The sequence below is a fragment of the Macaca fascicularis genome, chromosome 3, assembly GCF_037993035.2.
Source record: "Macaca fascicularis isolate 582-1 chromosome 3, T2T-MFA8v1.1".
NCBI lineage: Eukaryota > Metazoa > Chordata > Mammalia > Primates > Cercopithecidae > Macaca > Macaca fascicularis.
This window is the reverse complement of record NC_088377.1, coordinates 54,534,005-54,560,474: the sequence shown is the minus strand read 5'-3', so window position 1 is coordinate 54,560,474 and position 26,470 is coordinate 54,534,005. Positions and strand designations below refer to the sequence as shown.

Genomic DNA, 26,470 nt, shown 5'->3' with positions numbered 1-26,470 from the left:
CTTTTTTTTTTTTAAGCTATGGATCATTCTTTGCTTATACCCTTGGTTACTAATTCTGCACCATTCCTTTATCTTCTCCCCTTTTTATCCTGCCTTCAGTGGTGGGTTAGAGTTCCACATGCTCTCTCCTATGTTCATTACTTTGCATTATTTTTCTATTAATTTTTTATACAGTGTCTTTTTCTTGATTCTGACTTTTATTTGGCTAATTTGATTTTCTGCCACATCAGTTCAGCCTTTTACTGTTTCGCTAACGATCTGATTTTGGTTATTGCATTTCTCTTCCTGGACTGGCTTTGTATATTAACTGCAACATCTTTTAAAGCACCTCTTGAATTATAAGTAAGGTGTCTTTTGGGGGGATGAGGATTACTTGATTTTAAATCCTAACCCTTCCATTTAAAAACTGTGGTGACCCTATCATCATAGAGAAAGGGATACACCAAGAACTTTGAATTCATTGTGATATGTTCCATAACAGCAGAGAGAAGCCGGCAGTGTGTATTTAAAGAGGCGAGAGAGATTTGGGTCAGTGGAGACAGAGAAGACCCTGCTAGGGTGTTCAATCTTTTGCCTTCCCTGGGCCACATTTGAAGAAGAAGGTCTGTCTTGGGCCACACATAAAATACACTAACACTAACAATAGCTGACGAGCTAAAAAAAAAAATTGCAAAAATAATCTCATAATATTTTAAGAAAGTTTATGAATTTGCGTTGGGCCACATTCAAAGCTATCTTGGGCCACAGGCAGCCCGTGGGCCGCGGGTTGGACAAGGTTGATCTAAAGATTCAGTGTGATGGAAGTAGGAATTGCTGGGTTTGTGTGCTAAGATTAGAAGTCAACAAAAGGGTTCGATCCTGCGGGTTCTCGTATGATCGAATCAAGTATAAGATTTTATCCTGTAGAAAAGTTACTCATTAAGTACATACCCTGGACTCAAGAAACCTCAGGTTATTCTTGTCACATGTCCTTGGATTTCTTTATTTTTTATTTTTATTATTATTATTTTTTGAGACAGGATCTTTGTCTCCAGGCTGGAGTGCAGTGGTGCGATCTCACTGCAGCCTGGACCTCTTGGGCTCAAGCAATCCTCCTACCTCAGCGTCCTGAGTAGCTGAGACCGCAGGTGTGTGCCACCACACCCATCTAATTTTTTAAAAATTGTCTGTAGAGACGGGGTCTCACTGTATTGCTCAGGCTGGTCATGAACTCCTGGGTTCAAACAATCCTTCCACCTCAGCCTCTCAAAATGCAGGAATTACAGGTGTGAGCCACCATGCTTCACTTCAAAACACTATTTTAAAAGTGTTGGTCGGGTGTGGTGGCTCATGCTGTAATCCCAGCACTTTAGGAGGCTGAGGCGGGAGGATGACCTGAGGTCAGGAGTTCAACACCAGCCTGGCCAACATGGCGAAACCCATTTTTGTCTTTACTAAAAATACAAAAGTTAGCCAGGCATGGTGGGAGGCACCTGTAATCCCAGCTCCTCAGGAGGCTGAGGCAGAAGAATCGCTTGAACCTGGGAGGCAGAGGTTGCAATGAGCTGAGACTGAGCCATTGCACTCCAGCCTGGGTGACAGAGCAAGACTCCATCTCAAAAAAAAAGAAAGAAAGAAAGAAAGAAAAGTATGAATTAAACAACATACACTCTATAACATAGAATGCAAAATCAAACTAAAACGCTAAGATAAACCTGATGTCTGTCCAGGTATTTCTGGTGGCCCACTCTGGGCCCACAGGAGTGCCCATTCACTCCCATATACCACTTGAGATATCAACTAGGAGACTCCATCAGCAACCCCACAACCTCTTCCTGCAGGCTTCACTCCCTGAAGAAAGGGCTTCCTCTTAATCCTTCTCACATAAGCCATGAGGGGCTCTAATTAGATGGTTTAGCTGTAATAACATCCCAGCCCTTCAGAAGCCAGTGCTCCAAACAAAGATAAACTAAAGACAGTGTTCTCCACTAATACTGATGTATTTTCAATTTATGCAATCCAGAGTGCAGTGGTCTGCACCGTCCCCTGCCTACAGTGATTAATGGCCTGGCCCTAGCTGGGGTCCAGAAAGCGAGAGCGAGGGGAAGGAGACGCAGTGGGTTTTATATTATCATGGCTGCAACAAACTCATTCGGTGGTGTCAGCGCTGACTGTGGGGTTCTGATTATGAAATATGATGCATGTTGAATTTAATGACTTTCTCTGCCCTTCTGGTGAGTTCACTGCTTCCCAATGTCATTTTCTGTTCTCATCTGAGTGGTAATAAAAGGAATATCATTGACTGTGGTAGCTCTGTAACCACTGTGTGTTTTGCAATAAATTGCATTTTGAGACCTTTCTGCCCTGGGGAAAAGTGCATGGTCAGAAGGATTATTCTGAGATGGGCTCTGGGATCCCAGTCTCCAAGACGATGGGGAATAAGGTGAAGCTGCCCTTTTTTAGGGAATGATTCCCTAAGAACACTCATTTATCAAGCAGTTATATATCAAAGGTCAGTGTGGACCCATGGAAAATGATAAAACACAGTTTCCAAAGCAAAAATGACTGGGCCAACCAGAATCGATGCAGCCTGGGCAAGGTCTAACCTCTTAATTCAAGAAGGGGAAAACTGGGAGAAAACAGACTCCAAACTGGGATGGCAGTCCTGAAGGTCTTGTTCTTTTTGTGTGTGTTCAAACTAACCTTTTGGTATTCTCCCATGCGCAGGTCATCCCCATTTGGGGATAGGAAGAAAGAGAATAAGAAAAATACCCAGTGAGTGATAACTGTGTACCAGACCTGTGCTAGGCACTCCACAGCACGATGTCACTGACTCTCACAGCATGTGTGTAAACCAGTCCTCATCACTCCCAATTTGTAAATAGTGCAGTTGAGGCTCGACTAAGTTGAGCAATGTTCCCAGAATCCCAGAACCAGTAGGGATCAGGGCTAGGGGTCCAGTTCAGGGGCATCTGATGCCAAGAAGTGTGTTCTGCAGGCCGGAAGCACCGGTCTTACCTAGGAGCTCAATGGAGATGCAAACTTTCAGGTTCCTGCCCCGCTGCCCCTGTCAAAGTGTGAGAAGCACGCTTTACACTCCAAGCAATGAAGCTGGCAGGGGATGGAAAGTTTCCTAATATCTGGGGCCATTAGGACATGCTTCTCTCTCCACTGTCCAAAGGGACTGCTGTGTTATGTAGCAGTGACCACCAGAACTTTCGATTCATTCATTGGTCATCCTGCTGGAAGTAGTGTTTATTGGGGACAGGGCTGCTCAAACTTCAGAGTGTCTGACAATCGCCTCTACTGCTGGTCAAAGGACAAGTTCCTTAATTCTGTGCTGTAGTAGTCATAGTCCTCCAGACAAAAAGAACTAATGAGAGAGAGATACATAGATAAATACACAGATAGATACATACATACATACATACACAGATAGACACCTACATATATACATACATAGATGACAAGTAGATACATGGATACATGGTAGATAGATGGATAGATACATACATACATACATAGATCTGTGTATAAACAGATAGATACATAGCTAGGTACATAGATAAATACATAGATAGATGCATAGATAGATAAATGATATATAGATACATAGATCCAGATAGATAGGTGATAAATAGATACACAAATACATAGCGATAGATAGATGATAGATACATAGACAGATACATAGATAGGTGACATATAGATACATAGATACATACAGATAGATGATTGATAGATACATAGATGGATAATACAAAGATACATAGAGATAGATGATGATGGATAGAGACAGATAAATAGATACATAAATACATAGATAGATACATAGATACATAGATAGATACATAGATACATAGATAGATAGATGGACTGATTTATGTTAAGGAGAAGGCTCATAACATTATGGAGGCTGACAAGTCTAGAATCTGCAGCTCAGACTGTCAGGCGAGACCTGGGGAATTGCTGATGCAGTGTAAGTCAAGGCCAGCCATCTGCTGTCAGAATGTCCTCTTGCTTGGGGGACATCAGCCCCCAGTTCTAGTCACATCTTCTGCTGATTGGATAAGATCTACCCACACAGGTGGGCCAATTTGCTTTACCCAAAGTCCACCAATTTAAATGTCAATCTCATTCAAAAACAACCTCATAGGAACATCCAGAATAATATTTGACCACATATCCAGACCCTGTGGCCAGCCAAGTTGACACATAAAATTAACATTCCATGTATCTTGATTGCAGTAGTGGTTACGCACATCTAGATACATGGGAAAAATGACGTGGAACTATACTCATACATTGCACCAATGTCACCTATTTGGTTTTAATATTATCCCATTGTTATTTAATTATTCAATAATTATTTCAATTACTTAAAATTAAACAATTGTTACCGGGCGCGGTGGCTCAAACCTGTAATCCCAGCACTTTGGGAAGCTGAGACGGGCAGATCACGAGGTCAGGAGACTGAGACCATCCTGGCTAACACGGTGAAACCTCGTCTCTACTAAAAAATACATAAAAACTAGCCGGGCGTGGTGGCGGGCGCCTGTAGTCCCAGATACTGGGGAGGCTGAGGCAGGAGAATGGTGTGAACCCGGGAGGCGGAGCTTGCAGTGAGCTGAGATCCGGCCACTGCACTCCAGCCTGGAAGACAGAGCGAGACTCCATCTCAAAAAAAAAAAAAAAAAAAAAAAATTAAACATCGTTTAATAATTATTAAGATAGAACCATCGAGGGTGCCTACATGGGAGTTTGCTGTACTATCTTTGCAACTTCCTGTGTGTCTAAAATTCTTTCCAAAAGAAAGCTTGATATTGTTTTAAATAGTGTAGATTCCTACCCATTTGCAGCTGCTCTTCCCACTTTCCTAGCTCCAGGATTCTGATCCACTTGGACAAATGGTAATTTGGTTGCAAAAAGGCTATTGCTGACCTCTGTGTAAGAATTATCTCTAACAGAGGCATGATCTGGCTGGAGCTGTGATTTAATATGCACAACAAGGACCTACATTATAGCACTTTTCTACCTTAGAGGGGGGAATAAAGGAGTGGCAAAACAGAATTTAGTACTGCAAGTAAACAATAATCCCTTTGTAGTTTTTGGTGTATAGCATCATTCAGTGTTAGACAAGGAAGGGACAGAGGGGGTTGTCTCTTCCAGATACCTCACTGGACAGATGAGAAAGACCAGAAACATGAATTGCCTCCCTCTTGAGTTACCTATCCAGGCACTCTCCTCCTTAGTAACAAAATCTGGACCAGAAACAGTGCCCTGGGACTCTCAGAGCCTGAGTCAACCAATCACAATCTCACTTCCAGATTAGTTTCACAGGACTTCCAACACACTGTCATACTTCATTCTCTTCAAAGTCCTCTGCAGTAGGGACAGTAGATATTGCCAAGGTCGTTTTATAGGTGCAGAGACCAAGGTCAGAAAGGCAACTCTCCCTGGGACAATGGACTTGACAGGTGCTCTTTCCCCTTCAAGAAAGTTAAGTAACACATCTTAAGTCCCACAGACCCAGACTTACTAACACGAAGACAGTCCGCAAACAAGCACAGCCAGCCCCAGGAAGTGGTATTAGCTCTGTTGAAATATGAATCAACAGCCCTTGGCTTCTCCACCTTCTGATCCCAGCCCAGGCACTAATTGTATTAACCAGGAAAAATCCTGTTGGGGTCCTAGTTTTTTAATGTTTAAAGTGACAGCATGGAACTGACAAATGAAGGGTTGTTTGTTTGTTTTTCTGTCTCAATTTTCTCTGTGATTTATATAATCTAGCCTGTACTTTGGAGGAGCTCACATATTAAGATAATTGTCAGTAATTTTCTGGCTTTTACAAAAGTATCTGTGCTTGCACAGTGGAGACAGAAGATAGTGTCACAAGTGGCAGAAAATAAATGCCTATACCCGCAACTTGGGGCCACTTCGCCTCAGGCTCTGTTCCCCACTTCCCCACATCTAAACCATGACAGATTCCAGTCGGACCTGCTTCTTTCTTCAAAGTAAGGCTGTATTTATTAGGAAACTTTTGGGCTCACAGCAAATTTGAACAAATTGAGCACATATATACAGAGACTTCCCTTATATCCCCAGCCCCTACACATACACAGCCTCCCCTACTATTAACATCTCCCTCCAGAGTGATACATTTATGAGGAGCTTGCATTGACACACCATTATCAGCTAAAGCCCACAGTGTACATTAGGGTTCACTTCTGGTGGTATACATTCTATGGGTTTGATTAATGCATAATGACATGTAGCAATCATTATGGTGTCATACAAGTATTTTAAGTATTTTCTTTTTTTTTTTTCTTTTTTTTTCTTTTTTTTTTTTTTTTGTTTGAGATGGAGTCTGCTCTGCCTCCAAGGCTGGAGGGCAGTGGTGCGATCTCAGCTCACGGCAACCTCTGCCTCCCGGGTTCAAGTGATTCTCCTGCCTCAGCCTCCTGAGTAGCTGGGATTACGGGTGCCCACCACCATGCCCAGCTAACTTTTGTGTTTTTAGTAGACATGGGGTTTCATCATGTTGACCAGGTTGGTCTGCAACTCCTGACCTCAAGTGATCCACTGGCCTCGGCCTCCCAAAGTGCTGGGATTACAGGTGTGAGCCACCCCACCTGGCCACAAGTATTTTCACTGCAGTAAACATTATCTGTGTTCTGCCTGTTCACCTCTCCCTCCCCTCAATCCCTGGCAGACCCTGATTTTTTTATTGTCTCCATAGTTCTGCATTTTCCAGAATGTCTGATAGTTACAGTCATACAGTATGCAGCCTCTCCAGATTGGCTTCTTTCACTTAGTAATATGCATTTAAGTTTCCTCTATGTCTTTTCATGGCTTGACAGCTCATTTCTTTTTAGCATTGAATAATATTCCATTGGCAGGATATGCCCGTTTACCCATTCATCTACTGAAGAACCTCTCGCTTCCTTCCAAGTTTTTGCAATTATGACTAAAGCTGCTATAAATATCTGCATACAGGTTTCTGTAAGAACATAAGTACTCAGTTCCTTTGGGTAAAATACCAAGGAGCCCAATTGCTGGATTCTAAGGTAAGAGAATGCTTAGTTTTGTAAGAAACTGCAAAACTGTCTTCCAAAGTGGCTGTACCGTTTTGCATTTTCACCAGCAGTGGATGAGCACGTTCCTGTTCCTCCACAGCCTCGTCAGCATTCTGTGTTGTCCATGTTTTGGAATTTGGCCATTCCTGTAGGTGTGCAGTGGTAGTTCTACTTTAAAATGTGCCTCAGCTGGGCACGGCGGCTCACACCTGTAATCCCAGCATTCGGGAGGCTGAGGTAGGGCAGATCACCTGAGGTCAGGAGTTCGAGACCAGCCTGGCCAACATGGTGAAACGCTGTCTCTACTAAAAATGGAAAAATTAGCCAGGTGTGGTGGCGCACACCTGTAATCCCAGCTACTTGGGAGGCTGAAGCGGGAGAATTGCTTGGACCCAGGAGGCAGAGGTTGCAGTGAGCTGACGTCACAGGCCACTGCACTCCAGGCTGGGCGACAAAGCGAGACTCCATCTCAAAAAATGGATAAATAAATAAAATGTGCCTGAAATGCCTGTTTATCTCTGGATCCCCATAGCGCCAGCCAAAATTCGGGCCTCTCATCATTTCTTGCTTTCTTAACTATGACTCCAACACGAGTCTTATCCTCTTCTTTTTTTTTTTTTTTTTTTTTTTTTTTGAGACAGGGTCTCCCTCTGCCACCTAGGCTGGAGTACAGTGGCTCAACCATGGCTTACTGTAGCCTCAGCCTCCTGGGTTCATGCAGTCCTCCTCAACCAATCCTCAACCTGCGGAGTAGCTGAAACTGCCAGTGCGAGCCCCCACGCCCAGCTAATTTTTGTATTTTTTGTAGCGATAGGGTTTCACCATGTTACCCAGGCTGGTCTCAAACTCCTGGGCTCAAGTAATCCACCCACCTCAGCTTCCCCAAATGCTGGAATTACAGGCGTGAGAACTCATTCAAAGGCTTTTCATTCTCTTGAAAATGCAATTAAAATTCCCTAGTTGGGATTCCAAGTCATCCATGGTCTGCCTCTCGGAACTCATTACTCTTCGCTGTCCACACCCCAGAACCACTGGCAGCTTCCCATGCACCATTCACCTGGTGTGCTATGGCCCTTTGCTTTGGATACTCTCCCTGATCTCTGCCCTCAATAACTCCTGGCTTTGTTGTTGTTGTTGTTGTTGTTGTTGTCTGAGTCTCACTGTGTTGCCCAGCGTGGAATGCAGTGGCACAATCTTGGCTCACTGTAACCTTCGCCTACTGGGTTCAAGCGATTCTCCTGCTTCAGCCTCCCAAGTAGCTGGGACTGCAGGTACACACCACCACACCTGGCTAATTTTTGTATTTTTAGTAGAGACGGGGTTTCACCATGTTGGCCAGACTGGTCTTGAACTCCTGACCTCAGGTGATCTGCCCGCCTCGACCTCCCAAAGTGCTGGGATTACAGGCGTGAGCCACTGGGCCTAGTAATCCTTTAATATCAGGCATTTACTCCCCAGTCATCCTTTAATATCAGGCATTCACTCCCCAGTAAGACTTTGTATGCCCCTTGAGACTGATTTAACAACCTTGTTCTGTATTCTCATGGCATCCTGTAAATTACATTGCCATCCTGTCTCCCCTGTTCCCCAAGCAGTGAGCTCCTTCTGGGAGATCTTTTATTGCCCACTACAAGGCTGAGACTGCATTGGCTAAGCCAACTATCATGCCATGAGAAAATGGAACAATACTTTGGCATGGAAGATGTTAAGGAATTCAATTAGAACATAACAGGGTAAGAGATCACGCATTCATACATCTAACAAACGTTCACGAATCACCCTCTCTATGTCAGCCTTGTGCTATGAGACAGAGACGAAATAGTAACACCATCACCTCTAACTTATTCTTGCCCCAAACTCCAATTGAATTGCATCAAGCCTCAGACACAGCTACCAGTTTACAAGACATTCAGGGTCCAGAGGACCAGGTTTAACAAGACCTTTGGGATGTAATCAGTAAAGTTCAGAATGTAGAAAGCTATAGAGGATAAATGACTGGGTTTATTAAAAAAAATAAATTGCAAATAAAAATGTTTTTAAAAGAGATGAAGATGGAACCTCTAGATTTAAAAACACTTAAGGGACACATTAATCAAATGCAATGTGTGGGCTTTAAGTGGATCCTATTTAATAAGTGAATTCTTTAAAAACATATTTATGAGACAATTGGGGAAATGTACAAACTGCACAGATGGCTATTTGATAATATTAAAGAACTATTGCTAGCTTTTTAGGATGCAATATTAGTATTATGATTATGCATATTTAAAAATTCTTATCATTTAGACATGCATTCTGGAAAACTTATAGAAATCTGGGTTGGGGCAGTATAGATAAGAGAAGATTGGCCGTAAATAAAGAATTGTGAAAGCTGAGTGGTGGGTACCTAAGGTCCATTGCTATGATTTCTATTTCTATGTTTCTATGTTTGAGATTTTGCAGAACAAGCGTAAAATGGTGAGCACAACAGACACCCCTGTTATCACGCTATTTATAATTACTAAATAAATAATGACCAGTGAGTTATTTATAGTTGGGATAAGTCCAGAGATACTTACAACCTCTGATGTATCAGTATTGAATTCCATTTAAGTACCATAGGAAATGCTTTTTCAACATCTTGTTTTGCTAAGATCGGCAGTTGATAGGGGTGAGGGCTAGAGCTCTTCCTACTCATTGTCAAAAACCCTGCGGATATGTTCATGAAGATTTGGGTTTGAGGCTGGGCACAGTGGCTCAGGCCTATAATCCCAGCACTGTGGGAGGCTGAGGCTGAAGGAAGGCTTGAGCCCAGGAGTCTGAAACCAGCCTGAGCAATGTAGTGAGACTCTATCTCTATTAAAAAATGAAGAAAAGGCCGGGCGCGGTGGCTCAAGCCTGTAATCCCAGCACTTTGGGAGGCCGAGGCGGGCGGATCACGAGGTCAGGAGATCGAGACCATCCTGGCTGACACGGTGAAACCCCGTCTCTACTAAGAAATACAAAAAACTAGCCGGGCGAGGTGGCGGGCGCCTGTAGTCCCAGCTACTGGGGAGGCTGAGGCAGGAGAATGGCGTGAACCCGGGAGGCGGAGCTTGCAGTGATCTGAGATCCGGCCACTGCACTCCAGCCTGGGCGGCAGAGCGAGACTCCGTCTCAAAAAAAAAAAAAAAAAAAAAAATGAAGAAATTAGCCTGGCCCATTGTCCCACCTACTCAGGAGCTTGAAGTGGGAGGATCACTTGAGGTCAGGGTCGGGGGCGGGGAGAGGTCGAGGCTTCAGTGAGCCATGAATGTGCCACTGCACTCCAGCCTGAGCAACAAAGTGAGACCATGCTTACGAAAAACAAAAAGAAGCATCATGTGCTTATTTTTGAGATAATCCGATAGAGGTATGATGGGCCTGCACTAATGAAGATTTGGGGGAAAGAATGTCAAAGGGAAAAATGGGTGTTTCCTTTTTTTTTTTTTTTTGCGACGGAGTTTCGCTTTTGTTACTCAGGCTGGAGTGCAATGCGTCATCTCCGCTCACCACAACCCTCGCCTCTGGGGTTCAAGTGATTCTCCTGCCTCGGCCTCCTGAGTAGTTGGATTACAGGCATGCGCCACCATGTCCAGCTAATTTTGTAGTTTGAGTAGAGACAGGGTTTCTCCATGTTGGTCAGACTGGTCTCGAACTCCTGACCTCAGGTAATCTGCCTAACTCGGCCTCCCAAAGTGTTGGGATTACAGGCGTGAGCCATCGCTCCTGGCCGAAAAATGAGTGTTCTCAATGGAAGAGAACAGACTAGTCAATTCCTAGGATCCAGAGAGAGTAAATAAATATGCCAATTAAATGTCTGATAAATAAATGCATGAAAAAATTCATGTTGGATCCACTAATCAATGAGTATCTATTAAATACCAGCTATTTTCACTATGGTGAAACCAAAAAAGGAAGATGACACCAATTTTTTTCTTTTTTAATTTAATTTTATTTTATTTTAGATTCAGGGGTACATGTGCATAGGTGGATTGCATACTGGTGGGATTGGCCTTCTAGTGTACTCATTACTTAAAAGTGAACATGGCACCCAATGGGCACTTTTTAAGCCCTTGCCCTTCTGCCACCCTCTCCACTTTTGGAGTCCCCAGAGTCTATTATTTCCAACTTTATATTCATATGTACCCATTGTTTAGTTCCCATTTATAAGTGAAAACATTCAGTGTATGGTTTTTGTTTCCAAGTTAGTTCACTTAGGGTAATGGTCCCTAGCTCCATTCGCTTTCCTTCAAAGGACATGATTTCATTTTTATGGCTGCATAGTATTCCACAGTGTATATGTACCACATTTTCTTTATGCAATCAACCACTGATGGACACTTATGTTGGTTGGTTCTATTGTGATTTTCCTAATCCAGAAATCTTTTGATTCCATGTGTTCAGTGGACATTTTTCCTGACTTCATCAGTGGGATTTTCACCTGTGATGAGCATAGGAGTATAAGACATCAACTCTTTTCTTAAAGAATATATAATTAGTTGCACAAAGAAGAGAAATATGTATTAAACACCAGAAAACAGGATAGACTACAATGGAACTAAGTGCTTTGTAGAGACATTTACTGCTGGGTAAAATTCACTGGAAATGGTTCCATGGATGTCATGCCAGTTACCCTAAATGAGGCTAAAAAGAATAGCTCTTGGAACACAGAGAAAAGCTGGGATGGATTTCAAAGACAATGCCATAGTTTGGATGTTTGACCCTTCAAATCTCATGTTGAAATGTGATCCCCACTGTTGGAGGTTGGACTTGGTGGGAGGTGTTTGGGTCCAGGAGGCAGATCCTTCATGAATGGTTTGGTGCCCTCGCTGTGGTAATAAGTTACCATGAGATCTAATTGTTAAAAAGAGTTTGGGACCACCCCCATCTCTCTCCTGCTTCCTCTTCAGCCATGCGACACACCTGCTCCCCTTTCACGAAACTTCCCCTGTGAGTGAAAGCCTCCTGAAACCTCACCAGAAGCCAAGCAGAAGTTGGCACTATGCTTATACAGCCTGCAGAACTCCTTGATCACTTATCCAGTCTCAGGTATTCCTTTATAGCAATGCAAATTGTGTCTGGACTAACATAGATAATAAATGCCTAAGCATGTGCACATGCCCATGAAAACCCAGAAATGGTGGAAAGGATTTGGACTGGAAAGTGGTGAAAATCCCACTGATGAAGTCAGGAAAAATGTCCACTGAACACATGGAATCAAAAGATTTCTGGATTAGGAAAAACCTTGACGTTCATCTGCCCAACACTTGAATCCTTTGTACACCCTAGCCTCTGGCCATCTCACTTCCTGTTTCAGAACAGCCTCCCACCATCTCGCTTCCTGTTTCAGAACAGCCTCCCACCATCTCACTTCCTGTTTCAGAACAGCCTCCCACCATCTCACTTCCTGTTTCAGAACAGCCTCCCACCATCTCACTTCCTGTTTCAGAACAGCCTGCCACCATCTCACTTCCTGTTTCAGAACAGCCTGCCACCATCTCACTTCCTGTTTCAGAACAGCCTCCCACCATCTCACTTCCTGTTTCAGAACAGCCTCCCGCCATCTCACTTCCTGATTCAGAACAGCCTCCTGCCATCTCACTTCCTGTTTCCTATGTATAAGAAACAACATAGATGTGATTTTGTGTCCATCAATGGATGATTGGATAAAGAACATATGGAATACTATTCATCCATTAAAAAAATAAAATCATGTATTTGCAGCAACGTAGAATTAGAGGCCATTATTTCATGCAAAACAACTCAGAAACAGAAAGACAAAAGTCACATGTCCTCACTTATAACTGGGAGCTAAATACATGTAAAAGGAGTGTGGAATGATAGATATTGGAGACTGAAAGGTGGGAGGACGGATGGGGGCTGGGGGATGAGAAATTGCTTAACAGGTACGATGTACATTACTTGGGTGCTTAGGCGATGGACACACTAAAAGCCAAGACTTCATTAATGTGCAATATTGCATGCAACAAAACTGCACTTGCGCCCCTTCAAAGTATACAAAAACAAAACAAAACAAACAAACAAACAAAAAACCTAGAGAAAGCCTTAGTCAAAAGATCTTGAGTAAACCCAAGTTACTGATAACCTCAGAAAAACAAATTACAAATTAAATTTAGGAATCACTTCTCCTTAATTTTACAAGGGAGCAAATTGGATTCAGAGAGGTAGAAGACTTTCCAAAGGCCACACAGCTTTCCAGAGCTCCCTCCAGGACATTGTCCCCCTCCCACCCCCTGCTGTGACCAAGAATTCCCTGGCTCTGTTTTGTGCCTTACTTGATTTCTCTCAGTATTCATGAAAAATGTTAATAACATTTTCTCTCCAAACATCCTTTCTCTGAGGAATAATAGATCAAGGAAAGAGAGAGGTTTGCCATCATGGAGGGACATTATCACTTTTATACAAATACTAAAACAATTCTGAGCTCTCAGCCTGAACTAAGCTACCTTAATCTTACCTGTGTCTTACACCTGGGGAAACTTGGTTTAGCAAAAGGAGTCGAATCCGTTTCAAGTGTTCTATCTTAAGCCTCTCAGTTTGTTTTATCACAGAGTGATAGGAATTAAAGGCCTTCACTGCAGTTTAGGCAGCTTGCCAATACCTATTTTATAGCAATAAAATATGTACAAATTAAGGAATCTCATGTGGAAAATTCATTCAACAGCCTCAAAAGCCAAATGAATGGTAATTACTTTGAACACAATGTGGCGGCAATCAAGCTGGATTGGATCATGCTTTTAAATGTACGTCTACATTTTAAGAACGAAGATAATTATGAATTATGAAAATAACTAACAGAGACAATGGCACAGCAAAGCTGTTGTTTATGAAACATGAAAGGGACATTTTCAGAGGAGTAGGGGGAATGAGTCATTCTCCGCACCTGCCAAGGAATATTGAATATGAGACAGAGACAAAGTACAAGGCTGGGATCGGCTTCTCTCCCTAGTCATTTCACATGGGGATTCGTGCTGTTGAGCTTGTGATTGCAGAGGTTGACATGGGGGTTGAGGGACGGGAGATGAGGTTCCCAGCTCTGTATCTCACACAGTGTGGGGATAAATATGCATTCATCATTCTCTACATTACAATTCTCTAATAGAACCAGCAATGCCTAGATACCCGGATGAAAATGTTCTCTGGATGATCAGCTGCCAAACCCTCTTTCTCTAAACGAAATTATTTTGTGAAACATTTCTTGCAACACAGGGTCTGTGAAACAGCAAAAGGGTTTCTTTTGCCAGTTTTCCTATCAGATGCAAGACCCCGGGGAAGTCATTCAACCTATCTGTTCCTCCCTTTCCTCAATTTGAAGGTTAGGGAGGCTGGTGGGCATGGTGTCTCATGCCTGTAATCCCAGTACTTTAGGAGGCCAAAGAAGGAGGATCACTTGAGGCTGGGAGTTTGAGGCCAGGAGTTTGAGATCAGCCTGGGCAACACAGTGAGACCCCATCGCTGTAAATAAATTTTTAAAATTAGTCAGGTGTGGTGGTGTATACCTGTAGTCCCAGTTACTTGGGAGGCTGAGGTGGGAGGATCTTTTGAGCCCAGGAGTTGGAGGCTGCAGTCAGCTATGATTCTGTCACTGCACTCCAGCCTGTGCAACACAGTGAGTCCCTGTCTCAATAAAAGAAAAGCAAAAGAAAGTTATGGGATTGACTAACAAATCTCCAACATGTTGTGTGTCTGTGCTACAATGCAGATGGTGTCCTTTGGAGACGTGAATGTAGAGGCCATGTAGACATCTGAGAGAAGAGCTCTTTGGGAGGAGTAGGCAGCACGGTCTTAAGACATGAACATGTCTAGAGTGCTTGGGGAGTAGCAGTGAGGCCAGGGTTGCTGAAGTGAGGGAAGGAAAGAACAGGACGTGAGACCAGAGAGTTAAAGGGGGCCAGATCATACTGAACCTTGAAAACTACTGTGTCAGTTTTTACCCAGAGAACAATGGAAGTTTGGTGGGATTGTGAGTCGAGGAATTGTGTGATCTGACTTAGCATTTTACCTGGGTTCCCCTGACCTGTGGGGTAAGAATAGACTGGAAGGGACTGAGGGTGGAATCACAGAGATGTTAGGAGGCTGTGACAATCCAGGTAAGAAATGACGGTGACTGGTTACCAGAATAGAATTAGAGGTGATCCTACCAACTTAGGCTGAGTTGTCCCAAAAAAGCAGAACCTCAGACAAGGGTTTATTGTGGCAGCTTATTTTGGGAAGTCATCCCAGGGAACAGGAAAGATCTTGGAAAAGGGAAAGGGGGAAGGAAGGTATATCAGCTGGTGCATTCCAGAAAAACAAAATCAATCAATCAATCAATCAATCAAACTATCCATAAAACACTAGATCTATTTACATCTATCTATAAAATATTAAGAGATTTATTTTAAAGGATTGGCTCATGCAATGATAGGAACTGGCAAGTCTGAAATCCACAGGACAGGCCAGCAGACTGGACACCCAAGGGTGAATTGATACTGTAGCCTCAAGGCAGAATTTCTTCTTCTTTGATAAATCTCAGTTCTTACTCTTAAGGTCTTTCAAATGATGGGATGAGGCCCAGCTGTTACAGGAAAGGGACCCTGTTCCAGACCCCAAGAGAGGGTTCTTGGATCTTTGCAAGAAAGAATTCAGGGCGAGTCCATAGAGTAAAGTGAAGGCAAGTTTATTAGGAAAGTAAAGGAATAAAGAATCACTACTCCATAAACAGAGCAGCCCCAAGGGTCACTGGTCGTCCATTTTTATGATTATTTCTTGATGATATGCTAAACAAGGGGTGGATTATTCATGCCTCCCCTTTTTAGACCATATAAGGTAACTTCCTGATGTTACCATGGCATTTGTAAACTGTCATGGCGCTGGTGGGAGTGTAGCAGTGAGGACGACCAGAGGTCACTCTTGTTGCATCTTGGTTTTGGTGGGTTTTGGCTGACTTCTTTACTGCAACCTGTTTTTTCAGCAAGGTCTTTATGACCTGTATCTTGTGCTGACCTCCTATCTCATCCTATGACTTAGAATGCCTTAACCGTCTGGGAATGCAGCCCAGTAGGTCTCAGCCTCATTTTACCCAGCTCCTATTCAAGATGGAGTTACTCTGGTTTACACACCTCTGACAAAGTCACATTACTAAGGGAAATCCCCTTACTTAAAGTGAAGTGGTTACAACTGTTAACCACATCTACAAAATGTCTTCACAGCAACACCTAGATTCCTCTTTGATTAAATAGCTGGGTACAATAGCCTACCCAAGTTGACACATCACCTCACAGTCACAGAAAGTGTAGCCCAATATTTGCAAAAACGGTTGCCATTATTCCCTTCATTGTGTAGAAGATTTTCTGCAGTGCAGCCTTGTGGCTCCTTTCATCCAGAGATAGAGTGTATTTGAACCCGGGCTAAACTTGTGATTTTCTGGGACAAATAGAATGTGTCAGAAGTGACATTGTTCCAGTTTCGGCCTAGACATCCACAGGCTTTGCACACTTCCTTTTGTTTTCTTGGGAGTCTGCAACCTTCAATGTGAGGAAGCCCAGGCTACCCTGATGAAGAACAAGAAACCACAATGACATCCCTGCAGAGGCTGCCCTAGCCTATCCTGTAACCATCTGACTCAGCGCCTGCCCACAGAATGCATGAGCCAGCCCAGCTGAGATCAACTAAGACTGGAATAGATAAGCAGAACGCCCATCTATCTGATGCACACATTTATGAGCAAATAAATGGTTGTTATCTTAAGCAACTAAGATTTGGAATGGTTTGTTATATAGCAAAAACTATCTAATACAGAAGCAAAAATCAATACAAGGATGATTTATCAAGCTAGTCATTGCTAAGGGAAATTGGGGCTGGGCTATGAGCTTTAGGACTGTTCACCTGAGAGTCAAAAGAAAAAAGCATTAATTCACTGGTCCACTTCTTAGTTGGTCAAGGATTGCCCATGGGATGTTAATGTTTTCAAACGTCCAGAATAAGCATGCATAAGTGTCCACAGGATTCCTGTATGGGTCCCATGCTGCAACATCAAAGAAGCTCTTGATGGAAAATCAAGACCCCTGTAGTGCACTTGACTCAAAGTACTGTCAATTGATACATTGACAAATGAAATAAAAAGTGAACTAAGGGGATGTAACGTGGGGCACATGGAATACCCAGTATGGTTGTGTGACTATGAACTGCTCAAGCTCACCACTAAGTTCAGTCTGTCTCAGACCTTTTCAGGGTGGCAGGCAGCTGGCAGCAATCTGTATAAAACATTTAAAATAATGGGTTAATGGACTAAGCTACAATTCCTGCGACTGCAACTGGTCTTGAGAGCGCAATAGATCTATGTCTTCAATCGACCGTTCTTTGAGACCCTCTTCACTTCGGCCAGCATCTCAGTAGGTCCTGAATACTTATTAAATGGGATGGCCTACAAGATCTTTTTGCACAAAGGGTCTGAGACCTTCTTTGCTTTGCTCTTCCTGAACTGGGTTTGCTACAGTTGCACATTTCCAGCTATCTCTGAACATAGAAGCACCAAGAGGAAACTTATTGCTTATTTTCTGCCCCCCTAGTGTGTAGCCATAGCCTCATTTCCTCATGGTAATCAGGAAAGTATTAACACAATATTTCTTCTAAAATCGAGATTTTTTTCTTTGCCTCCTGGTCCACACAAATGAAGAGCCCAGCATGCCCAGGTGAGAGCCGTGGTTTCAAGATTAGTGGAATTCTTACTGTGACCCCTAGTGGAAGAATTTCCTCCTTAGAAACCGGAACTTCTATTCCGGCAAGGACTAAGGTTTCAGGAAGAAGAGTCATAAACATTTTAAATGCGTCATTAAGAGTGATAATGAGAGAATCTAAACCCACTTTGTTTTGTTTTGTTTTCCTTTGCTTTTGAGACAGAATTTTGCTCTTGTTGCCCAGGCTGGAGTGCAGTGGCACAATCTCGGCTCACGGCAACCTCCTCATCCCAGGTTCAAGTGATTCTCCTGCCTCAGCCTACCGAGTAGCAGGGACTACAGGCACGTGCCACCACCTCCAGCTAATTTTTGTATTTTTTAGTAGAGACAGGGTTTCACCCTTTTGGCCAGGATGGTCTTGATCTCTTAATCTGCCTGCCTCGGCTTCCCAAAGTGCTGGGATTACAGGCATAGGCCACTGCACTGGGTCCCAAACCGCCCTTTACTGCTGGGTTTCTGAACTCTGGCATTGGAGTTTCTTGGGGACATAGCACCACATATTGGCTTCGCTGCATATTCTGCATTCTGAAGGACAAGTCTCCAACCCAATGGGATTTTTTTCCCTTGAGCCGGCACCTTCACCAAGACTTTAATAGATCATTTATGTATTGTATTAGAGTGGCTGCTTCAGGGTGATGTCATTTATGATAGGAGCACAGGATCCCATGGTCATGCACTCTTTGTCACAACTCCAAAAAATATTAACTTGATGCAAAAGTAATTGCTGTTTTTGCCATTAAAAATAGTAACCTGGGCCAGGTGCGGTGGCTTACATCTGTAATCCCAGCACTTCGGGAGGCTGAGGCAGGTGGATCATGAGGTTAGGAGTTCGAGACCAACCTGGCCAACATGGGGAAACCCCATCTCTACTAAAAAGACAAAAAATTATCCAGGCATGGTGGTGCACACCTGTAATACCAACTACTCGAGAGGCTGAGGCAGGTGAATCGCTTGAACCCAGGAGGCGGAGGTTGCAGTGAGCGGAGATCACGCCACCTTACTCCAGCCTGGGTGACAGAGCAAGACTCTGTCTCAAAAAATAAAAACAAAAATAAAAAACAAAAAAGTAGTGACCCATGTACTGCACGTGAGTCAAGGTACTGTCAATTTACACATTGGCAAATCAGACAAAAGATAAAATAAGGGAATGTAAAGTGGGGCACATGGAATACTTGAAAAGTAATGGCAAAACCTGCAGTTACCTTTGCTCCAACCTAATGGGTCTCTTGCTTTGAAGCAATGTGGTTGGTAATTCTACATCAGTAAATCAGGCATTCCCTAGCCTTTGTATGGCAGTGTCAGCAGAGGCACCAAGGGCAGGGAAGACAGACCACATTTGGAATAGGTAATAATTCAAGTAAATGCAAAAAGCTATGTTCTCTAGGGTAGAGGAAGATCAGTTTAATCAACTTGCCACCTAATAATCACCTAGAGGGGTTTCTCATGGATGGCACTGTAATACATACTCAGAGCCAATCTCTGCTGCTAGCAAGGTAAATATTCAGCAATAGCAACAACTAGATCAGTCTTGGACTCATGTGTAACCTGCGCCATGACCAACTCTTTAGCCAATTGTACAAGCACGAACATAGCCTACGAGAGAGAATGACTAACACCCATCATCACTGAGTCATCCCATCCATCTGGTCACTAACCAACCATCGTGGGGAAGATGTTCTCTGGTGAGCATTAAAATGAGGCATCGACCAGGCACGGTGGCTCACGCCTGTAATCCCAGCACTTTGGGAGACCAAGGTGGGCAGATCACAAGGTCAGGAGTTTGAGACTAGCCTGGCCAATGTGGTGAAACCCTGTCTCTACTAAAAATACAAAAAAATTAGCCAGGTGTGGTGGCGCATGACTGTAAACCCAGCTACTCAGGTGGCTGAGACAGGAGAATTACTTGAATCCTGGAGGCGGAGGTTGCAGTGAGCAGAGATCACGCCACTGCGCTCTAGCCTGGGCGACACAGTAAGACTCCGTCTCAAAAAAAAAAAAAAAAAAAAAAAAAAAGGCGTAAAGATTAGCACACATGTCCTCCCACCTCTGCCTTCCACTTTCTTTTCTCTGATCTTTCAGTCTTGCTTTTTTATGCCTCCAACCAGTCAGATAAACCATGAACCACTGCCAGGAGTACAAGAACAGTTACAAAGTACACTGTTCAGCGTTTTCCCCACTGGCGGTAGCCTCTTCACCCTTGTCCTTCAGGGAAACTCAGCTCTCGAACTGTAGTACTGCAACAGTCCATTTTCATGAGGGGAAACATATTTAATATTATAATTAAATTATATATCAATTGCAATATTTATTATATTTATATATGCATACGTTACTATTTAATAATACATAATTATATAAAATAATAATATATAATTATAGGTTGGGTGCAATTATGCCTGCAGTCCTAGCACTTTGAGAGGTGGAGGCGGGCGGATCACTTGAGGTCAGGAGTTTGAGACCAGCGTAGCCAACACGGTGAAACCCTGTCTCTACTAAAAGTACAAAAATTAGCTGGGCCTGGTGGCGTGCACCTGTAATTCCAGCTTCTTGGGAGGCTGAGGCAGGAGAATTGCTTGAGCTTGGGAGGTGGAGGTTGCACTGAGCTGAGATTGTGCCACTGTACTCCAGCCTGAGTGACAGAGACTCCATCTCAAAAAATAATAATAATACTAAAATAATAATACATAATTATACATATGATTATATATGTTATAGTAACATATGATTATATTATATATGCATATGTTACTATATATTACATTACACTATAATTATTATATTAACTATAATTATTAATTTATATAATTTATAATTACATCAATATAAATTGCATTATTATAATTAATATAATTAATATATTATAATACATAATTGTAAATATACTAATATAAATATAGTGATATGATTATAACATATATATGTTTATGTTAATATATAATATATAAGTAGATACATAATATAACTGCTTCACAGTTCCCCCTTCCTCTTGGTCCCATTCAAACTGGCAGCCTTATGACTTATTCTATAAATGGATCAGAGTGGTATTTTCCCCTGCCCTATATGCTGCCTAATATTAAATAATACTGAGTATATGAACTTATCTGTGAGCCATGTCTGAATGTCTCCTCTGTCAGCTGATGGGATGGAATATCCACAATGCCATAAGCATAAGCTCAAGGAGAGGTACTTAGCATGGAAGTCTAGGCCATCAGTTCATGCTTCCTACGTGTGCTTTCTGGCCTTGTTCAGATCCAACTCTAAATGGACCATTTCCATCATACAATAAATTTTTGCTGTGCCTACCCAAGCTTATGACTCCAATGTGTTTCATAATTTTTAGCTAATGATGGGCAACATTTTTCTGAGGTCCTGTGGTTGTTCAGTCTCTACTAAGGCACAATAACATGGCTGGAGGTGATTTTTCAAACAGCAAGCAGTTCTCTGCCACAGAGTGCATGACCTTGCTCCAGAATGCTTCAGGATCCTAAGGGTCTACACTGTGACTCTCCCATGGGGATCTGTGGGGTACCTCTAATACTACGGCATCTGCTGGGGCATATGGCCTTCACAGCAGGATGTCTTTCATCATAGCTTCTGTCTGCTGCAGAGCTCCTGCTTCCTCTTGGCCCCACCCAAACTTTCAGCCTTATGAATTATCCTATAAATGTGTCACGGCAGTGCGTTCCCATGTAGTACATGCTGCCTCCGCAGTCTGTGGACGAACTAAGCACAGTGCCTCTTTCTTAATGGTAGGAGCTACGTTGCTCGCTAACTTCACCCTTTATGCTCCAGACCCCTGATTGTATCCATAAATGCTTTACTAATATGGCAGAACTCTGAATGTCATAGAACTTATCTTCTGTCTTTTGGCAACATGTATCATATTACTGAACCCAGAGTACTTGACATTTCCTGCTCAACAAATCCAGTGATCACGATGTCAGTGATATAGTGGACCACTGTAATGTTCTGTGGAATGTCAAAAGGACCAGGGTCCCTATGGAAAACGTTATCACAAAGAGTAGGTAAGTTAACATAGGGCAAGTGGTATGTGTATTACTGTCCTTGCTGTGTAAAAGTTAACTGCCTTTGGCCTTCCTTAATGATAGGGATTGAAAAGAATGTATTTGCCATATTGAGTATCACATATCAAGTGTCAGATGCTGTGTTATCTGTTCTAGTAAATATATCACATCTGGGATCACAGTTGTAATTGGGGCTATTACCTGGTGAAAGTGATAAAACAGCCCGTTGTCATCTGTCATAATCCAGATGATCCTTGTTGATGAGCTGATGGGATCCGGCAGGGATCACCACACTTGCGTCATTTAACTTCTTGAAAGTGGCATTTATTGTTTTAGTTCCTCTTGGAATACACTATTGCCTTGGGCTTTGTGGAGGAAAAGTTAAACATTAAATTTGAACTCAATTGAACGTGGACACAAACAATGGTCACCAAGTCCCAGAACAGGTTGCATGACCCCCTTGAGGTGTTCATCCAGCACTGTTTTGGAGAAATTTGTATTTCAATCTATTCCCACACATTAGTTCTTGAAAAACAACAGACAATCACAAAAAACAAGTTGACCTTCTTGTGTTCCTTGAGCCCAGCTGTGAAGGGCCCTTGTGACTGGGCCTCATGCCAAACAACTCGTTACAAAAAAAGCTAGGGCCCCAGACCGCACCAAAGCTTCATGAGACCTCTCCTCATCTGTGCATGGATGGGTGGCCAACTCTGGAGCCCAGGCTGTTGCTTCCCAGTCTGGTGATGAATCCTCCATAGTCTAGTGAGTGTTTATATATATATATATATATGTAAATACACACACACACACATACACACACACACACATATATATATCCCTTCTCCTTTTCCCATTGCAATTTCCTTACTATATCATTCACTTATTGTATCTGCATTCCCATTACGTGGGATAAAGGTTGATTACCCTTAAAAGTATTGTGCGTGCCTTTTCCTTTCCCCTTATGTGTCTCCCACACAGAATAGCCTTTTACTTCTTTTTTTTTTTTTCTTTTTTTTTTTTTTTTTTGAGATGGAGTCTCGCACTGTTGCCCAAGTTGGAGTGCAGTGGTATGATCTCTGCTCACTGCAACCTCTGCCTCTGGGGTTCAAGTGATTCTCCTGCCTCAGGCTCCCGAGTAGCTGGCACTACAGGCACCTGCCACCAAGCCCAGTTAATTTTTTGAATTTTTAGCAGAGATGGAGTTTCACTGTGTTAGCCAGGATGGTCTCGTACTCTCGACCTCTTGATCCACCCACCTCAGCCTCCCAATACTAGGTCTTTTTAAAATAGAGGGCCTTATCATATGGGGCAGAAAACCAATGTGAGTATTCCATGTATCCATTAGATGATGCACTTGGAGACTAGGAGGATACCTACAGGGTAGTTCTGTCAATCCTTTGAACCCTCTGTGACACAGACTTGGGTCAAAGCTCTGTCACTCGGTTTCCATAAGCCACGGTACTAAACAAGGGATCTTGCGAATGCTTCAGGTCCCCTGCTATCAGTGTCACTTCACACTTCACACTACATCCCATAGCTCTTGAAAGGTCTAGCTACTTCCAGTGTACAATTACTCTGACTGAAGTTTCCTTTGGGAGCTCACATACTCTACATACTTGTGATGGGGTTGCAAAATCCTCTTGTCTTCCTCTTTAATAGAGCATCTAGCTTTGTTCTGAAAATTTAATCATCATGACTTCCATCATAGCAGCTGGCATCAGCTTTCTGGTTCACCAGCTACCAATTTTTTTCCTGGTTACCCACATCACATAACACCCTAGACAACTTTCTATCTTGTCTCTAGGAATGCCACGGTCATTGTGATGGATCCCTGTGGGTCAGGGTACACTGGCTGCCATGCCAGCTTTATTGCCCACTATATTAATTATCTCTGCCTTGCCCTGTCAGTTAAATGCCACCATCAGGCCTTTGCAGTTCTGAGATTCTATTACCCTTGCTCATACTAGGAAGCTCAGCTTCACAGTAGCATCTTCTAGTACCAACCCAAGCCAATAGAAAACAGCTAGCACTGAGCCTCTCAAGGAAGTCTGTGCTTCCTTTACCAGCATATTTCTTTACTGTCTTGGTGAAGACAGTGAGGTAAGAGAGAGTTTTTAGTAAAAGGATGGATTTTCTGGTTTCACATAATGAATCTTTCTAACATTCTCACCTCTCTCAGTCTTTTGACTGCTCACTCAATAGTCGGCCAACACAAAGTTGGCAAAGCCACCTTATTTACTTCTATGGTTTGGCTGTGTCCCCACCCAAATCTCATCTTGAATTGTAGCTCTCATAATCCTCACATGTCATGGGAGGGACCCGGTGTGAAGTAATTAAATCACGAGTTTAGGTCTTTCCCATGCTGTTTTCATGAGAGTGAGTAAGTCTCATGAGATCTGTCGGTTTTATAAATGGGAGTTCCCCTGCACACGCTCTTTCTTGCCTGCTGCCATGTAACATGTCCCTTTGCTGTTCCTTCTTCCACCATGATTGTTAGGCTTCCCCAGCCTTGTGGAACTGTGAGTCAGTAAAACCTCTTTCCAGTCTTGGGTATGTCTTTATTAGCAGCATGAGAACAGACTAATCCATTTACTAAGAACCATCATGTGTAAGCTTCAAGGAGCCCATCCAGCAGGATAGGAGGACTGGCTCCACGTGACCTTGCCAAGATATTAACCCCTAAGTTATGGAAAAGTGTGCTTGTATTAATAAATTTTCCTTATTTACCTGTATATTCTGTCCCACCACTAGCAGAAGCACTCTTGGCCTAACACTACAAGTTTCTCTCCATAAGTCCTCTAAACGTGTATTTGCTGAGTCTTGCAATTCTTTTTCCTTTGTTCTTTTTTTTTTTTTTTTTTTTGAGATGGAGTTTCACTCTGTCATCCAAGTCAAAGCACAGTGGCATGATCTCAGCTCACTGCAGCCTCCACCTCCTTGGTTCAAGCGATTCTTCTGCCTCAGCCGAGTAGCTGGGACTACAGGTGCCCACCACCACACCTGGCTAATTTTTTGTGTTTTTAATAGAGACAGGGTTTTGCCATGTTAACCAGGCTGGTCTCGAACTCCTGACGTCAGGTGACCTGCCCACCTCGGCCTCCCAAAGTGCTGGGATTACAGGCTTGAGGCACCACCCCTGGCCAAGTCTTGCAATTCTTTAGGTGAGTACATTATTTTCTTCCAAAGCCCAAAGTGGCTGGGCTTGGCTATAGCCTGGCCATGTGAAGACAGAGGAATGGGTGATACGGTGAGCAAATGTTATCTTCCAGGGTGTCTTCATGTGAGCTTTCTGCAGACTTCCAGACAAAGAGAAGCTGCTCTTCTCTACCAAGGGAGAGCACTGCTTCTGCTGGACTGAAGGATTCAGGAGAATCCAGGTTTCAGTATTCTCAGGTTATCCAACAAATATCCTCATCTCTGTCTCAGGGTCTCAATCTTTTGACAAAGGATACCTATCAAGGCTATGCAATTAGTGTTCTTTTTCTGTTCTTACCATAAACTGCTGTGCCAAATTTTCAGCATGGTTTGTCCTACAGCTAAGAGAGATGAAAGTCTCCGTAAATGTGTCCATGAAGACTTTCTGAGTTGATGACTGACTAACCTGAGTCTTTTCATTTTATTTCTTCAACTCTTCCAAAGCTGTTGACAGAAGCCAGCCAACTCCAGAAGCGTTATCATGACCGGCAACCTCATACTCATCAAATGTGCATGCTTGAAGTAAGCCGAACCTTTGCCTTCTATTCAAATCTCAGCTTGATCCACCATCTATGAGAGGCTTAGTTACTATGAGCCTTCTGCAGGCCAGAGGTTATCACTACCCCACTTTCCCAGTCAACGGGGTCCAGGTTGCACCTAATTGAGGAGTGAGGGATCAGGTCTCTGAACCCCATCCTGAAGATCTGCTTTCTAGAGACTCTTCTATTGTAGCCGACATTCCTCCGGAGAGCACAACCTAAGAGAAAGACTGTGCCCAGGTAGTTTTTCATTGTTGTTTTGTTTTTTGTTTAAGGGGATGAGGAGTAGAGGTCCGGGAAAAGTGTATCCAGAAAGGGGGGAAAAGCCAGGTGTGATGCTCACACCTGTAAGCCCAGTGCGTTGGGAGGCTGAGGTGGGAGAATCACTTGAGCCCAGGAGTTTGAGACCAGCCTGGACAACATAAGACCCTCTTTCTACATTTTTTTATAAATTAGCTGGGTTTGGTGGTGCATGCCTATAGGATCAGATACTCAGGAGACTGAGGCATTAGGATCACTTGAGTCCCGGAAGTCAAGGCTGCCATGAGCTATGATCATGCCACTGCATTCCGGCCTGGGTGACAGAGCAAGACTCTGTCTGAAGAGATAATAAATAAATAAATAAATAAATAAATAAATAAATAAATAAATAAGGAGCAAAGGCAGACATAGAAGTATGCCTGTGGGCTGGTCCTCCCTTCAGCAGGCACCTGAGTCTTGGTCCCTCTGAGATCCTCTTAGTCAGTGTAATGGTTAATAAAAGGTGACAACTTGATGGAACTGAGGGATATCTAGATGGCTGGTGAAGCATTGTTTCTGGATGTGTCTGTAGGAGTGTTTCCAGTGGAGATTGACATTTGAGTAGGCGGAATGGAAGAGGAAGACTCATCCACAATGTGGGTAGGGACCATCCAATT

The 26,470-nt window shown here is 43.1% G+C and overlaps 1 protein-coding gene across 1 annotated transcript in view; it reads left to right on the top strand.

The window, feature by feature from the left end:
* LOC135969951 (uncharacterized) overlaps positions 1 to 26,470 on the top strand; it is a 48,897-nt gene that overhangs the window by 7,622 nt on the left and 14,805 nt on the right. Inside the window, exons 2-3 of the mRNA XM_074036520.1 lie at positions 482 to 602; positions 732 to 803. Coding sequence (XP_073892621.1) covers positions 482 to 602; positions 732 to 803 — 193 coding nt within the window. The remainder of the gene's footprint in view (positions 1 to 481; positions 603 to 731; positions 804 to 26,470) is intronic.